The sequence below is a fragment of the Ixodes scapularis genome, unplaced genomic scaffold, assembly GCF_016920785.2.
Source record: "Ixodes scapularis isolate PalLabHiFi unplaced genomic scaffold, ASM1692078v2 PGA_scaffold7__128_contigs__length_106722199, whole genome shotgun sequence".
NCBI lineage: Eukaryota > Metazoa > Arthropoda > Arachnida > Ixodida > Ixodidae > Ixodes > Ixodes scapularis.
The window spans coordinates 97,657,368-97,674,671 of NW_024609882.1; the positions used below are offsets into that span (position 1 = coordinate 97,657,368).

General features: G+C 50.5%; 2 protein-coding genes across 4 annotated transcripts in view; one reads left to right on the top strand and one right to left on the bottom strand.

Annotated features, from left to right (window-relative positions):
* Positions 1–2,669: 2,669 nt before the first annotated feature.
* On the bottom strand, positions 2,670–10,271 carry LOC115323620 (phosphatidylinositol 4-kinase alpha). Its single transcript, XM_029984003.3, has one exon. The coding sequence runs from the start codon at positions 9,716–9,718 to the stop codon at positions 3,452–3,454; it is 6,267 nt and encodes a 2,088-aa protein (XP_029839863.2). The 5' UTR covers positions 9,719–10,271; the 3' UTR covers positions 2,670–3,451.
* Positions 10,051–17,304, top strand: part of LOC115323621 (C2 domain-containing protein 5) — a 157,776-nt gene continuing 150,522 nt past the window's right edge. The window contains exons 1-3 of one of the 3 annotated variants that reach the window (XM_040212497.2): positions 10,051–10,441; positions 10,845–10,912; positions 14,796–14,895. In XM_040212497.2, coding sequence (XP_040068431.1) covers positions 14,806–14,895 — 90 coding nt within the window. In that variant the 5' untranslated portion in view covers positions 10,051–10,441; positions 10,845–10,912; positions 14,796–14,805. The remainder of the gene's footprint in view (positions 10,442–10,844; positions 10,913–14,795; positions 14,896–17,304) is intronic. The other 2 variants (XM_040212499.1, XM_040212498.1) reach the window with 2 other exon arrangements.

Here is a 17,304-nt window from a genome sequence, read left to right on the forward strand (position 1 = left end):
GGGGGTGGTCACATGACCTCGGGGGGGGGGGGGGGGGGGTCACGTGACCTCGAGGGGGTCACATGACCTCTGGGGTCACGTGACCTCGGGGGGGGGGGTCACGTGACTTTGGAATGACCTTGGTTACGCCGACCCCAACGGCGATGCCGACGCCGCTCAAGCCGGGAACGGGCCCCTAAGAGCTGCATTCTAATATCTGAAGGAACATAGTCTTTACAGCTGTCTTTGCCCCGCAGTCCGAATTTAACAGACAAAATGTTCTCCAGTGTTTTCATCGACATCCTGTTTCGCAAGTCCGTCTCTGTGAGGGTGACCTGGCTGAACACGCGTTCTACTGCAGCGTTGGAAAATGTACCTTCCAATGTACTAATGGGATGATTAGTATCGGGGCATGGTGACCAGAACGATGTTATGGGAAAACTATACTGATTTAAACACAATGTATATGTGCACGCCAATCAACAGACAACCTAAAGAATGTGCAGAACAGGTGGTACTGTTGGGGCCGCAAAGAATGGCGCGTCCCTGGTTGAGATGGAGGAATAACAGCATGCACTTGCATTTGGACAAGATTTGGGGGTAAAGAATGGTGAACAAAGAGCAGACAAATTTGCTTGCTGTCGCATACTTTCGGAGTTAAGAGACTGAAGGTTCCAAATGTTTATGTAACTTACTATAAAAATACCATATCCGAACCTATAAAGTCAAGTGCCTTGAGGCATTCTGGTCTGCCCAGCACGGGTCAGAAATAGCCCAATACTAGCCCTATAGCCAACTACCACTTTTTCCCATCAACTGCAAAGAAAACTAGCCCAATTTGGCTATTTATAGCCCAGCCTGGCAACCCTGGCCCCGTCGCGTTATCGCGTGTGCGCAGACATTTGCCGAATTTTTGCCGAATCTTTGCCGAACTTTCCTTCAAAAGTTCGGTATCCGAAGTTCAGCAGATTCGGTCCATCACAGTTCAGAGAAAGAACCACTGAACCCGTGATGTCATGTCGTCTGCTAGCAAGGCAAAACCAGTCGTGAAACTTTATTACGGGCTTTTGTCATCGCTTGATGGTACCGAGACGGTAGAAAAAGACTTTATGGTTAGATATTGAGAAGTCACGATGCTCACAAAATATTATTTACTTTTTATTAGACAATTTTTAACTCACGTTGAGTGTGTCCTTAACAACGGCCCTATAGCAACGGTTTGTTTGGAGTGGAGCGCCATGTTGTGACGTCATCACTTACAGGGTCAATTGTGGTTGCCCCTCAACGGCCATCGCAGTATTCAAGCCTGGAGAAGAGGACGAGTAGGCTGTAAACAGTCTGTCCTTCACAAGGGTTTGGTTAAAGATGTCCCCCTTTTTAATAAAAAAAAATACTGCCGCACTCGTCGCCGAGCGAGTGCGTGCCTGGCCGAGTGGTTACCCCGCCTGGCTGTCGCGCGGAAGGTCTAGGTTCGATTGCAGTCAGCGGAATGTCCTTTTATTCTTTGAACTTGGCGTCCTCGTAAGTTCGAGAACATTCTCGTCTGATTGAGTTTCGAATGTTCTACGCGCCGAAAGTTCTACACCGAATGTTTCAGATACCCACGAGTGTACATAAGGGACTCCGCATGGCGAGCGGAGTCGGTCTCACTTTAGCGTTCGATCCTGCTCTTGCGCCGACTTCGACGCTTGGTTGTTATCCTGCTTCTCTTTTGGTTTTGGGCACAAGTTTGCCCCACTACACGTTTAGTGTCCTCAGTTATTCTTTGTTTCGTCACCTCATCATTCCTGAATATATCTAGCAAATTAAAAATGTTGACCAGCCACCCTTTGTTTGACCTCACTCGCTTTCAATGAAGGGTGTGCCTCATGAAACAACGCCTTGAAAGTAGTATTCATCTGTTGAAGGTGGTGGCTTTGCCAAGTCACGTCGGTGCCCACAGCAAGACAGGGAATGCCTCGTCCTACCAGCACCACACGAAGACGTCATGGGACAAACTCGCCCTCGATGACAGCATGGAGACCAGTGGCATTGCTACCCTAGTAGTACGCTTAGTTCTGTGATGTCCTTAGGAGATCCTCACGTTTTGGGGATGTCCTGTGGACATTCATAGGACATCCTAGAACGTTAGGAAGTTCTAAGGATATTCCCAGAACTAAGTGTGCTACCAGGGTAGTAAAGTAATCAGTTGGGCAAGTTGGTACTGATAAAACATGGTTAAAGATGTGCACAAATAACTAGGTCAGAGAAGAGAAACATGTAAACAACAGACGAGCACCACACAACTCTTTCTCTCAAGTACGAGTTGTGTGTGTGTGCATTTATCTGTTATCTACATGCTTCTCTGTCCTTGTCTTTTTGTGCACATCTTTCACCATGTTAACTAAAGTAGCGCCAGTGGCAAACCCTCTCCCCCACTCGTTGCCTGCTGCTGACCCGCCGCGACCCGCCCCCCTTTTTCACCACCCAGCCGGACCCCTCCCTAGTGTCGCCACTGATGGAGACGCTATACTGGCTCTTCACATCGTGCATAGAGCAGTTAGTCAGAACCGGGCTCTTCTTTAATGCTATTTGCTGCCAGCACTAACTTATACTTTTATAAAACACGTTGCCTGGCCAATGCCAAGTTTATGTATGAGAACAGTTAAAATGGAATCAAGTTGCAGGTCTCACTGAATGGCACCACCCTGTTTTTTGCTACAATACTCTTTTATTAACATCCATATATATTTTGGCGCTCTACAATGCACACACGGATTGCGCCATACATAACATTAGCGTATTAGATAGTCTCAGCGCCTTCTAGACAATGGGGCAAATTATCACAGTGCCCTCACACTTCCTTGACAAGCTTCAGTATATGCCTACATAGTGCATATTTCAAAAATACACAGACATTATAATCGTACACACATTACCAAGAATATTAAGCTCCTATAAATATGGATTGGGGGCAAAACAAAAGGCAGGATTTAGTAACACTGCTACAAGAATGAAACAAGGCATTTCCGATAAACCATAGAATGTAAACATTGTGACATCTGACCAATCATATCGTAAAAGACAGACACGTGCTTCAACATACATGCAGTTTAAAGTTCAAGAGCCAAGCCACACTGCAGACGGGGTACACATATTAGCGTATGGCAAAATTAAGCAACCTAAGCAACATTACATATGCACACAATGTTCTGTGAATCTCATTTGATCTGCCCATTCCTGAACATGCAACAAGACCTAGTAAGCTTACAACATGCAACAGCTTACATATGCGAGTGGCCCAATACACTTTTGCTTGTGACTTTAGCCAAACAAAACACTAAATGCACACTCAAACGCTGTGCCCAGATTTCGATTAGCACGTATAAAACTACACATCGTGTGCTTTGCTCACGCGTGACTACACACCATGCATAAGCCAATCTCTAAGAACCAAACTAGTCATGCATTCGCAAAATGCAACAAACTCAGTTCAGTAGGGAATCTGGTTCTGGTAGTACTGTATCATGTCATAGGTGCGCGTCCTGAAGTTGAGGAAGGAATCGCGGATGATCTTCTGCATGTAGGCGGCAGCCTCCTTCTCGGCGGCCAGGGGCGCAAAGCGTGCACGCAGCAGCTTGATAGTCTGGCCCCGGAAGCAGGGCAGGCCCGTGTCCAGCATTAGAGACACCAGGGTGACAATGTCCTCCCGGTGGGGGCGCACGGCAAGGTAGCCCTGCACGCAGAGTTCCATAAACCAGCGGAAAGGGGCGGCTTCCATCTTGCCGCCCATGATCATGACCATCTCGTCGGTGAGCTTGATGTCCGGTTCGAATCCCAGGTTCCCACCGGGCGAGCTCTCGAACATGAACCCGAAGTCGATGTGGATAATGTGCCCGTCAGTGTCCAGCATGATGTTGCCGTTGTGGCGGTCTTTGATCTGAAGCAGGAAGCCGACGACACTGTACGCTGCCATGCTCTTGATGAAATTACGGCGCGCTTCCCTGAACGCCTGGGTTTGTTCGTCGCCATACTTTTTTATGAAGTACTCGTACATGCCGATGTCGGTCTGTCGACCAAGCTGGTCCCTCGACTTGGCGTTGGGCACACACTCGATGACGCCACAACCGGGTCCTGTGGCCACAACGCGGTACGGGAACAAATACAGGTCAAGACCGACATGGTTGAAGATGTTCTTGAAAAGCGCAATCACTTGCAAGGCCAGCATGTCCTGTCGGACGTCGTCACCGACTTTGAATATCGCCGCTTGCCAATATTCGTGGGCGGCATTCATCTGAGGCATGCTTGTCTGCGAGATACTTAATGCCTTGGACTCGAGCTCTTTGATTCCACAACGTGAGACCTTAAAACGGGCTAGAAAAGGAGCCTTCGCAGCACTCTGCATTGGCGTGCCCGACTTGTAGTCAATATCCACGACCACTGCCTCCGGATTCGAGGGCAGGTAGCAACCAGGCTGAACGGCAATTTTGGCAAGTTCGGTGAGGCACGCTTTTTTTCGTTCTGCTCCCTTGGGGTAGACCCTTATTTCTCCCGAGATCGAAGTGATCTTCTGAAAGAAGTCAAACTCGCGTTCATAGAACTGTTTGGCAGGACCCGAGAGGGGGCCGGTGATGTGCCGCATGATGTTGTCGAAGTGTTCAAAGAGGTCAGGATCTTGCTGGTGACCCTCTTCGTCCAAGTACATGTTGGTCTTCATGTTCCAGATCATCTGATGCGCAAGCAGTTGTGATTTGCTGGCGGCAGTCTTGATGAACTCTGTCACGTAGCCCATGGAGTCGTAGCGAACTGCCTGCATGAGCTGCGGAATGTAGAACAGCACCGTGTCGGGTGGGAAGGATCCGAGCACGCGAACTGCGTACTGAGCGGTGATTGGGTGTGGTGAGAACTGCCTCGAAAAGTAGGCGAGCGCTTTGATGGGGGACACACGAGCCCAAGTGAGCATGTGGTTGAGTTCCATCTGGTCGCTGAGCACACTCTCTGGAGTTGTAAGATACTGGAGAGCCTCTGGCAGATGGCACACCACTGTAGGATTCTGCTGGACCAGCCGTGACACCTCGGCAACAATGGTGTCAGACGTCTTGAAGCGACACGGGATGTAGATGGCGAGGGTCGGAGACGTTTCCCAGGAGAGCCTAGCCACTTCCCTCATGGTTCGGTCGGTGACTGGCTGGCTTCTCCAGGTGGCGATAACATCTTCACCGGTGATGGTACGCTCCCAGGTAGACAAGGGGTTGTACCAGGTGATGAGGAACTCGATCTCAACGGCTAGGAGTCCGAGGATCAAATTGCGCTTCTTCAGGTAGTCCTTGATGAAGACTTCTGTAGACGGGTCCTTTGCTGCGGACCCCCTTCCAGCTGACGACCGCCTCGAGATTGTTGACATGTTGCTGCTCAATGGAACGGTGTTGATCCAGCCTGTTGGAGTGGACCGTGACTGCAGTACTTCTGTGCTGCCACGCAAGTCTTGGTTCATGATTACCGACAAGTTGCTTTGGGTACTGGTCTCCCAGATATCAGAGATAGTGGTGGCTTTGAGGTACTTTTTGTCCGCATGAACGGCTGACCAGAATTTGACGAGAACGTTTATGTCATCGCGAAGATCGGCCCCTTGCTGAGTAGGGCACATTTGAGGTCCACAGAAGTAATCAAGAGCTGCCGAATAGATGCGTTCCCGGAGCACGCTTTTCCCGATTCCTTGTGGGAGGACATCTCCCTGGAGCAACGAAAGGCCAGCTGTCAGCAAACGGAACTGTGTGCCTACGGCTGCAACGTGGCGGCAGCAGTGGTTGTTCCGCTGCCCGATACTGACCGAGAAAGATCGGTGAAGGATGTGGGCAAAGATCTCAACCTGATCAAGGCTGCTGTATTTGGCGGTCTCAATGCGTTCTGCAAGAAACCGCACCCAGATGGTATGTGGGGCTACAAAGGGTGGGTTTGGCTCCAGGGCTTGTCCTTCGTGACTTGCAGAAGGATCCAAATATGGTGGATCTTCGGAAAAAAGGCCAAGCTTCAAGTCCACAGTCATGTGCCATGCTGCAGACATTTCTTGCAGAAACTGGAGTTCCAGGTCAGGCCTGGCAGCGAGAAGCCATTGCCAGCAAGACACCGTGCTTCTCACCACTTCATCTGTGAAGAGCTCAACTGGAGACCAGCACAGAGCATGCAGTAGTGCTCTGTCAGTTCCAGATTTATGGATTAGCAGTGCACAGACCCTAAAGATACACTCTTTGTGGATGTGCTCATCCTTTTTCTCCCAGCTGGACTTTAGTTGATTAAGAAGACGAGATGAGAGTTCTTTGTGCATGGCATCAATGTCTTCAGCACCCATTAACAAGCCTGTTATCTCTCCCGCAAAACGGCACCGAAGACCCATCGAGCAAACAAATTCTGAGCAGTTGTTCTTGACACAAGTGGGCCACTTGTCCAGCGTGGACAGTGGCAATGGTGCTGAATAAGTGTTGAGTCCTGCAAATTGGAGTACACTCTCTATTGCTAAAGCGACCCCACTGTGCTGAATGAGACCATCTGCAGTGTAGGAGTAGCAGGCTAGGTACTCTTCAAGATGGGAGCGTGTGATTATGGGTGCCCACTTGACCGCCTCTTGTACGATACCCTGACACCGTGCTGCAAAGTCCTGGACAATGCTCTCCCTTGCCTCGAGCGTGTCTGTAAGGGTTAGGACATATGGCGTCCCCGGAACCGGAAGATCTGAGATGAGCTCATTAGGATCTAGCTCGAGAGACTTGGCAAGAACGTGGAGGATGTTCAACATTGTCCACAGTACCTTTCCACTCCAGAGGAGATGTGGAAATGTGTCCACGAGGGCAGAAAGGTACTTGTCTGCAACACGCCGAATCTGCTTCTGAGGGTGGTTGAACTTAAGGAGGAGGAATGTAGCATGCTTCTCCAACTCTTCATCCCTTTCTTTCTTCTTGGGCTTGTTGGACATGACATCCAGGAGGGCCATGAAGACCTTGTCTGCAACAGCCATGATACACTGCCACATGCCTGCCTTGTCTTTCTGGATTGTTGAGAACTCCATGTACTTCATCATGTTCTGAAAGTTGTTTTCCCCATGTAGGTTCTGCACCCTTAAAGTTTCCAGCCTAAGGACTGAGAGAAGGTAGGTACACTGAGAAAAGTTGAGCTTGTTAACCACAGCGCTGACATCCTGTGAGTGTTCAGACTTGAGCTGCTTCAAGATCTGGTTCTTGAGCTCTTGGAGCTCCCCCAAAGAGACTGTGTCATTGCGGATAGCCGAGTTGTACTGCAGCACCGAACGTAAGTGCTCCTTGGAGACCAGCAAAGGAGACTTGGCAGCAATCTCTCGCACACCGTCATACCACTCCCGGGGCCACAACCCTGACTCCGAGGTGAACCCCATGACCACAGAGTAGAGCCAAAAATCCCAGAACAGCTTGTGCAGCCTGGGCTTAGGGTCCATGACTGGGGGGAGGCGTCGGATGAGCACGGCAATCACTGGGATGAGGACCCCTAGGTTTCCAGCACTGCTGGAAGCCTTGAGGGCAGTCTGTTTTTCGCTGGCCCTCCGGCCCTCCAGCCCCAACTGGACAAATAGTTCCAGCAGAGTCCCTAGGAGCTCTAGCTGGTCTTCCTCTCCTTGTAAGCTGGCTGCAACATTTGCCAGTGCATTGATGACAGCCAGGGAGACATGGCGGTAGCCCTGCTTCCTGTCCTCAACGCTTCCCACGTTATACGCAGAGCTGGACTCCACAGTGATCATGGCAAACATTTTCATCACCTCCTCGTACACAGTATGGTCCACTTTTGCTATCACCATGCAGCCCAGCTGATCGATGATGAGTGAGTCGAGGGGGGATGCAGGCTGGCAGAACTTCTGTTGGAAAAACTGCAAGATGGACTTAGTGGTCTTGGGGGTGTCTTTTAGCGCCACAGCGACATGACCCAAGGCGAGGATTGTATTGGTGGCCACCAGTCCTGGCTCGGGGTCCTTGGTCTCTGCTTGGTAGAGTCGGTTAGAGACTGACGCAAGAAAGGCTTGTACGCACTCGGGGTCCAGCTGCAGTCCAACCTTCAGGGCTCGACATAAGTTCTCAATGGCCGTGTCGCGAAGCTTCTCATAGGCCACTGCAGAAGAAGACAGGGTGGCAGTCTTGTTGTTCACCTGTGAGGACTCTGCAACACTGATGCCTGTGGCTCCTGCTCCTCCAGACCTGGATGCCAGATTGCTGTTCTGGAAATGGAGCTTTGTCAGGATGGGAGAAGAGTTGACCAAGAAGTCTCGAAGAGCAGAGATGCTGGTCTGCGCAATGTTGGGGAACTTCTCGGCTAGCTTGCCAAATCCCTCGAGACAAACGAGCAACAGTGGCATATGTCCCAAGGCTAGCTTGAGGTTGCAAGGAGTGTGGATTTTTTCGTACAAGTATGTGCACAAGGTCTCCGCCCCATTCTCATCAATCGTGGCCCAGACGAGCAAGTCGACGCAAGCGGCATTGGCTTGGACATTCAGCTTGAAGCGGTTGGCAGTGGTATAGTTGGACTCCCTGTCTTCCCGCTCGCTTGCATCATGGTTCTTGCTCTGCAGTTCCGTCTGCCCGTTCAGAAACAGCACTTTCACAAACTCCTGGACGTCTTTCGTGAAAGGGGCCGGGTGCCCTGTCTGATGGCACAGCAACTCTTGCAGCAGCACAAGCATCACCAGGTTGAGAACTTCGCTGAACGACTTGTAGGGGAAGACCTTCAACTGCCCCGAGCTGTACACTTCCGCAGCTTGAGTGTCCAAGAAATGCAAGAGATCCTTGACGAGAAGCTTCTTGGTGACACCAAGGATGGCCTGCAGCTTGCTGATGGAGAGCATCAGCGGGTTCTGGATCTTGGGTGTGCCTTGCATCTGCGAGTAGCTGGAGCCGTACTTGCTGAAGAAGTGGGTGGTGGCGTCGTAGCTGACGGAAGACTGGCTCTGCACCGACGACCTCCTGGACACCTCGTCATCGTCCTCGTAAGACTTGTCTCGGCCGTGCGCCAGCTGGCTCAGCTCCGACAGAGAGCACGGGATGATGGGCCGGAAGTTGTTGAAGGTCCGGCGCTTGGGCAGCGTGTTGCCCGAACTGCTGCTGCTCCGCTGTCTAGGGGCGTCCTCGGTGGAAAGCACAACCTTCTCCGGCGGGGGGAAGATCTGGCAGAAGAGCGGCGGCGCCGACGCTTTGGCGCGTCCCACGGCCCGAGCCGTGCCGATCAGTAGGGGCACGATGGACCGGCACAGCGTCACCTTGCCCGTGCTGCCCCGGGGAGTCTGCGCGTCGGCGAAGCTCTTGCAGATGTTGACGAGCACCGCGAGGAAGTCGATCTGGGCGCTGATGATCTCCTCGCGGAGTTCCTCGCACAGGTAGGCGATGTCGCTCAGAAGGGTCGCCAGGCAGAAGGCGAACCGCTCGCACACGGGGATGCGCTCCTGGTCGCTGTGGCGCACTTCGTCGAGCCACACCGCCTTGCCGAGGCCGCGGAGCAGTCGGAGCAGGTATGGCACGATCTTGTCCTTGGCCTGGAAGCCCGACTCGAGGAAGTAGATGCCCGTCGCGATGACGGCGTCCTGCCCGCGCTGATCGATCCGGAAGTTGCCCTGCGGCAGTTCCTGCGGGCACAGACGCAGCAGGCTGTCCAGCTTCGAAGGGGGCGTCGGCTGCATGCAGGCCAGAGACCGCGCCAGGTGCTGCACGGCCTGGCAGAAGAACTTGCGGTCGCTGCACGCGATCGCCATGGTCACGGACGGCCTACTGTCGTTCGGCGGGGGGTTCCGTCGGCGCGATCACTCGCGGCTCGGGCCGATCGGGCGTCGTTTCGAGGAAGCTCGTTCTTGACGTTGGCGGGCCGTGTAGATCCGTGAGCGAATCCCGGCCTAGCCGAGGTTTGCTCACCATACTCGAGTTCAGCGGCGATTAATCTACACGGAAGTGGACAAAACAAACACTGTCAAGCGCACTGCACCACAGCAAGCTGCATAAACACACGACTACGCGGAAAATGGGGGACAATTCATGCTTGTTTCATTGGTTTCATTTTCATTTCGCGTTGTTGCTGGTAAGTTCTGCCAGGTTCCGCCACCATCGCGCTGCTGTGTTTGGGTTTCGATGATCGATATTCAATTTCGAAAAATTCTACGCTCCTTTTCTTTTTTCATTCGGATTAAAGCATTCGTACCTTTAATCCTGCGCATATTTTAACTTAAAAATCGCCATAAATCGATAAAAAACCAAAATCATAAGCGCAGTGTCTGTCTTTTAGACCAAGCTGCAAGCACCAAGGGCAAGGTTAACCTTGATTGACAGGGGGACGAGGCGGCGCCAGCGGCGCAGCGTCAACGTTGTCATCGACCATGCGGCAGTCGCGTATATCTTTTCTTTTCGCCCTTCTTCAGCGGTTCAGCCCGAATCTGGCGTTTTCGGCGCAGGGCATGTTTCCTTGAGGGAACCTTCGGATAAGGGTGAGTTGCTTCCAAGCCTCCGCGTGCAAGCTCGCCTCCTTCAGCCAAGTTCCGGATCGAAGCCAGCCTCGGCGCCTTTTCTTTCTCTAATAAGCACAAAAGCAAGTGCTTACGCCGCTCATTCGAGTTGCAAAACTTCTAGAACCGTTTCGTTTTTTGCAGCTCGGAACTACAGAGTCGCGTTTGATCGTGCTCATTCTTTTTCCTCGCGTCTACGCCGATCCTTGCGACGATCAGCTGTTCTCTGTTTTGCTGCTGTTAAACTATGCGTTTCTGTCCATTGCTCTTGCGTTTGTTGCGTAAAATTGACGGCTGTCTAACGATTAGCCAGGTGCAGATTGTAGCGGTTTGGCTGGGTCGTGCGATCGGCCAGTTACAGATGTTCACTGCCTTTCCGCTGCAGGGTGGGCCCCAGCCGTGGCAATACTCGTTCCCCCCAAGCTGTGCCTTCTTGCCTTGATGCTGCTTACGGTAATACTGTGCGACTATTTTCGCGGCTGCTCACGGTGCCCTCTACAAGAATGCCTGCCCGAGCCGGTGCCCGGCTCGTCCTCCTGCATTGTTCGCAGTTGTGACGCAAATGCATAACATTGGCTGCACGCAGTGGGGATTTCGTTGGAAGACGAACCGTAAAAATCGGCGCCTCCACATAGAAAGTTCAAACTTTCACCGAATGCGCACTGAGGAGGTCAGTTTTACCTCCCCAAATTTGTTTTTTTTGTTTCTTTAACTCGGGAGAGTTAGGTCACTGCTAGCAGGCATACCGAAAGGTTTACAGTGCCTCTTAAGCAAAGAAGAAAGAAAGCTATACAAAACAAGGGGGGACGGGAGAAGGTTCACCGGCTACATAAACGCTACATAAGTCACACACTCAATTGTTTTGCAGGTAGGTTGCAACGTTTCTGGTCAATGTTCATATGGAGGTCTGGTTATTTCGTGCTGGGTTGGTGATCGATGTGGGAGGGGACTTCCAGAGTCGTACCGCGTGGGGGCCGAAGGAGTGGCGGATGGTTAACAGGGGCCGTAGGCCGCCGAGTGCGCCGCAAAGAGGAAGCCAAGGGAAGCGTGGAGTTTGATAGCAGAGAGTAGACAGGGGGCGTGCCGTCGCTACTTGACGTCACAGTTTTGAAGCTGGTCCCTAGAGCACTGCACGGGCCAGCCTCGAGGCCTGGGCTCGGGCTTGAGCAAAATATATTTCGGGCCGGCCCAGGCTATGGCTGGGCAGTCATGTGTCGCAAATTTTAAATTGTTGATAACAAAAAGTGTGCTTATTGATCTTTTAAGTTCAATAAAAACACAACAACCTCATTCAAAAGAAAAAGAAATGACGCTTTGTGTGGATAAAAGAAAACGTATGGACTCCCCCAGCATAGTGGAAAAGTGCGGTGAAGAAAACGAGGGCACTCCAGTCGCAGGGTGACACAGGAGCATCTTTTCCCTCTGCCTTTCAAACTGGAAAGAAAAGAAAAAACGTCAGCTTGACTTTGTACTTTGTGCAGGGGCCTTACTCTTCCCCCAAAGATAAGCTAACTACCATAGATGATTTTATTCTTATACAGCCTTTTAAAGATGCACTAGCTTGATTCTGATTGTTTCTTCACAAAACCACGTAGAGAGGAAAGTTCTTTGTGAAACGAATGAACAACGAAAAGTCCAATATCTCTTCAAGAAATGCATAAATAAATTATTGCCCGCTTGTTTTTCTTCTCAAAACCACTTATGAAGTGCATATCTTGCCCATATTCTCGAAAATACATTGTCTAAGTCGGGATATTTATCGCATCAAGAAAACTTGGTCCAAGCTTAAAAATATAAATCAAATAAGCTCGCTTTATGCTTAGGCAGTTCCTAAGTTAAAGCCTGCAAACTTTTTTGGGTTTCATGCATATAATCTGTCGGGCTTGGGCCAGGCTCAAGCTTCTGTCTAAAGATTCTGCCAGGCCCAGGCCGTCATTCTACCGGGCCGGGTCGAGAAATTCCGGCCCATGCAGTACTCTACTTGTCCCAGCCGACCAGTCTGAGGACAATATTCCGCTTACAATATTGTATACAATATTTTAGGCGGAATGGTTCCTTTTCTGTAAAAAATGAGACTAACAAACTTGTCAAAGTCAACGGCGGGCTTTTTGTAGCATGACAAACTGCAATCCTGACGTGCCGACAGAAGAGTGTGCCTGCGCGCGCCTTGTAGTACAGCCCGTGGCCGCTGCGTTTCGTCACGCTATGACTTTGCGGTGCTACCCAAAAATTGGTTCGTTTCCTAGGGTGTCCGCGTATCAAACGAAGGCGTGCAAGGAGTGGTGGCACTATCTGGTCCAGACCTTCTCTCCTTGCGACTTCTTGTCAGGTTCTTCAGCCTAGTCAGTCAGTGGGTGTGTGACAGGTTCGAATCGTCACTACTGGCACCGGCTGGCAACACAGTGGCTATTTATGGATGATCCAAGAACTCGCTTATTTCGACGATGGCACGAGAGCGGTCGGGGCTAAAAACTGCCCTTGAGCTTCTGTGCCTGAGAAATGTGCCCTTTCGATCCAAGGAAACGTGAGAGCGATGTGTCCTGCTGCAGTGCTGCTATGTGCTACTGCAGCCTGCTGGCGCTACGCTACGGGTGTTCCCGAGAAATAGACGTCACCAGCAGCGTGCCGTGCGGACCCTGCGCTAGACGGGCTGCGAACCGCCTTTCGGTCGCGGGAATGTTCAAAGAAAAGCCTTTACTGAGCGTCCCAAACTGCAAAGCGAGGCACTCCATCGGCAACAGCGTCTCCCATGGGGACTATTCTGCGGATAAGTCAGGATTACAATAGATCATGGTTCGTAGTAGACCAAACTAGCGACGAATGTTACTCGTGGCGCCATCTTCCGAAATCTGCAGACAACAGAGTGCGTAGTCTACTCGCTGCGCCTGTCGGGAGGTAAGGCCATAAGTTATGCTCATCGCTAATTCGGTCATCTGGGATTGTGTCCTCTGTTCATTTTGACAAGCTTGTCGATTTCATTTTAGCAGAAAGAGGACGCCTCGAAATTTAGAGGCAAAACAGACTACCTCGGTGCACATTCAGCAAAATTGTAAGCTTTCTACGTGTAGGTCGATTTTCCCAGCTCATTTTACAGTCTAATGTTCACTGTGCACACAATGTGCGTGGCTTGCACGTGACATCAATCCGCCCCTCTTTCTGTTGGCCAGAAGCGCTTCGTTAATGCGGTGAAAGCTACTGTCTTTTCCCCATTACGTCTGACCAAGTGACGTCGGTGGAAGCTACGTATCCCTATTTCCACCAAGTCCAGACTTAGGAGCTGAGCCACTGATATAACCGTACTGTTGTCTCTGGACTGGCTTTGCTGCATTGGTGTTCAGTGCGTAGACAGGACTTGGCTTGCTCGGAGTAGAACAGAAACTGTGTTTCTCCCCACGTCTAAAATGCAGATTTCCTCTCCGGCAGCAGTGGCTGTACTCCGCTTTAAGTGCGAGTGCAACGGAACCTATAAGAGCGAGCTCCAGGCTTTTAGCGTCTCTGCCGAGCACATGCTCTCGTAGTGCAAATATCGTTCGGGGGGACGTGCTTGTGCTTGTAGCTTCAACTTTGCTCGCACATCGAGTGGAAGGAAGTACATTGTTTCGTTGAAAAGGTAACCGTTGGCAAGTCGTGTTCCATCCAGGCACAGTGCTCCCAAAGTTTCATCCGTGGTTACGGACAAAAGAACAAAAGCCTCGTTGATGTAAGGCGCCGGAAGGTCTTGCGTCTGAAATTCTGCTACAAACGGTAGTTTGGGGCCGTAGCCGCCTCAAAATAATTCGGAGCGGATTTGGGAAACAAAAAGGCTGTCAAGTTGGAGATACATTGGGCCGAAATTTGAGAAAACTGGCGAGCTTGGTGCGTTTTTTTCTATTATGACTTTGTGAGGCCCCAAGAAGCTAATTTACTCATTGTAAACCTGGAGTATTAATTTGATGCGCTTATTTTTAAATAATTATTTCGAGGGTTTATCGTTTCATTCTTTGTGTCTGGCATGGCGATGAGCGGGAACTGGGAGAGGACCTTTGGACCACAGTGCTGCCGAGCAAAGTGAAAGGCCGGTCTGGGACAGCACCTTTGGTGGTACTTTGCGGCGTGCACGGTTGCCTCGAGTCATCATGTTGCAAACTCACGCCAAGCACCGCTTTGTAGGGGGCGCCACGGCTTTACCTCGCTGGTGGTGCGGGGCGCTGAAAGCATAGTTCTCGCACGGCGTAGCTCGGTGCATAACGGGAACCCTCCGTGGAAAACGCGTTCGGTACGGTTCATAGGTTGTTCAGGGCCGTACGATCGCTGCCGGCACATCTCCCTGCGAGTGACGGGCTCCACCTCTCTGCAGGCTTGGCAGGATGCCTGGGAAAGTGCGGGTCAAGCTCCTGGCCGCCAGAAACCTGCCGGTCATGGACAGGGCGAGCGAGGCTTGCGACGCCTTTGGCGAGGTACGGGCAGAAACTGGAAGGCGGGGCTAGCGCCTCTACGCGAGCTACTCTTCGGAGTGTTGACGCTCCGTTTCTCCGACCATCTCGTGGGCGCCGCCATTTTAAACCTTGGTGCAGAGTGTGCGCAGTCGAAGAATGCCACCTTTTAAGCTACGGGGTCAAGGAGCTCAGGCGACGTCGTTTTGCTCCGTCGCGAGCTCGCATCTGGAGAATGGAAGAGCGGTTCCTGCGATTTCCGACGAAGCTTGCGATAACTGGCAGCGGCGATTCTAAGTGGGAAGACGGCCGAGGAGACATTACTTTGAAGAGTAGCTCGTTCAGTAGCTTAAAGGGGCACTGACACATCAAAATCATATTTTTTTTTATTATCCGAAACGATTGAAAACGATGCCGGGACATTACCCTCAAAATTTGAGATTTAGGAATTCAGTATTCGTGAAGTAAAAAAACAATTTCCAAATGCCGAATTCGAAGTTCCCGCGCGATCGGCGCCGGTGCCTTGACGTCAAAAATTGCGGAGACCTGAGAGTCGACTTCCTTTCACCACTCCCTGCTGTTGCCATGGCGACCCAAAGTGAGGAGGAAAGGAGCGAGCGCCCGGCGTTGCGGCGGACCGGTTTTGAGCGGTGTCGCCTGTTTTCCGTTGGAGGATACAAATCCAGGAGACGGCACCACAACGAACTCCCGATTTTTGGTATTTCAAAAAGAAGGGCCGTAGTGCGTTCGCAATTGCGTTAAAAAACATGTTTTAGGATTGCCGTAATTAAATGTTATAGAGATGTCGCCTAGAAAGCTTCTAAATTTCCTGATTTTTGACGTCACCGATCAAAAGAAGCGAGGAGGCGAGAGGCGGGAAAATCAAACGCCAAAAATAAAAAGGCGCGCGCGCGCGCGGGAAAATTTTTTTTCGCGATGCGTTTTTTTTTGCGTGTCTATGACTGCAACTTGCATCGTTTTAGACAATAAAAATAAATACGACCTTTGGGGTAACAGTGCCCCTTTAAGGGGCCGGGTTTTATCGCAACGTCGACTTCGTTTCTTGGCGGGAATCGAGCTGAGAAACTTTAGGGTCTATAGTCCGACGCTCTACCCTTGCAGTGCAGCTTGGAAAGGTGTCATTTCGGCTGCTCTTTGGGATGTTTCTCGAAATGGAAGCCAAGTCGCTCCTGCAAAATGTATGCATCCCAGAGAAAAAACATAGACGTTTTATTGATTTCTGTAGAAAATGAATAATGTTTGGTATGATTAGCTTTTTAATTACTTTTGAGTAACTAACTTTTTAGTTTGTAAATTTATATGCTTGGTTTCAATTAAAAAATTTCTAGGCATCGTCGAAAACCAGTAAATTGGTACACTTTACGGAAATATATGGCACAAGGAGCATTTTAGGGCGTTTCGAAAAAGCACTAAATTTGGATGCACTTTTAATTTCCTATCGAAAGGCATCTTCGCACCGGCGGTCCTACACTCCCACGGCCGAAGCGTGCACTAGTGTGCGCTGCCACGCATTCTTTGCATGACGGAGGTGAACCCAAGAATGAAAGCTCACACTTTTATTGTCATTTGAATGGTGCAGCCTTTTGATTTTGCCGGCTCATGTCGCTCTTTCTCCTCCTACAAGGGAGGCGAGTCAGTAGCGTGCTTTGGCCACGGGTAGCAAAACCACCGGCGCAAAGATACGATAGAAAACTGAAACCTAGAAATGCGTCCCAATTGAGTGTTTTTTGGAAACACCACTAGACGCTGCACATGCCTTTTAATTGTTATAAAGTGCACCAATTCAGTGGTTTTCGATGATGGCAAAAATGTTTGTAATCGAAACCGGACCTTTAAATTAAGGAATTGAAATGTTAATTACTCAAAAGTAATAAAGTTAATTATACTGAATGTTAATAATTTTTAAAAATTTTCCTAAATAGGCCCTTTTGGTTGAAACTATTAGGACATGAACCTTTTCCCTGCGTGATGCATATTGTGGGAGCAGCAATTTGACCCGCATTTCTAGAAACTCCCTGTTTATGTTTTTTGTACTCGTGTGGCCGCAAAACATTTGTGGAACAAGTGTTGGGAGAGGTGACAAGATCATGCATTCACTATGTCACTCTCATCTGGGCGCTTGGGGTCCCTTGGTGTCTTTGAAGGCCTTTTTAGGGTCTGTGAAGCCCTCTATCGTCGGTAAAGGGGAACACTTTTTTCGATCGATGGTGGCTGTCCCACGTAACTAAAAAGACTAAACCGTGCATGCCAAGGAGTAGGGTCGATTATTTTGCGATTCTAAGCTTCAAAGTTAGTTTTTTTATTTTAGCCTTTTGCCATCGAAATCATCCTGTCCGCACTGTCCTTTCGTGCGTGGGGTCCCCCCGTCTCTTCCACCTATCCAGAAGGGGTCCGTGGTTGAGAACCATTGCA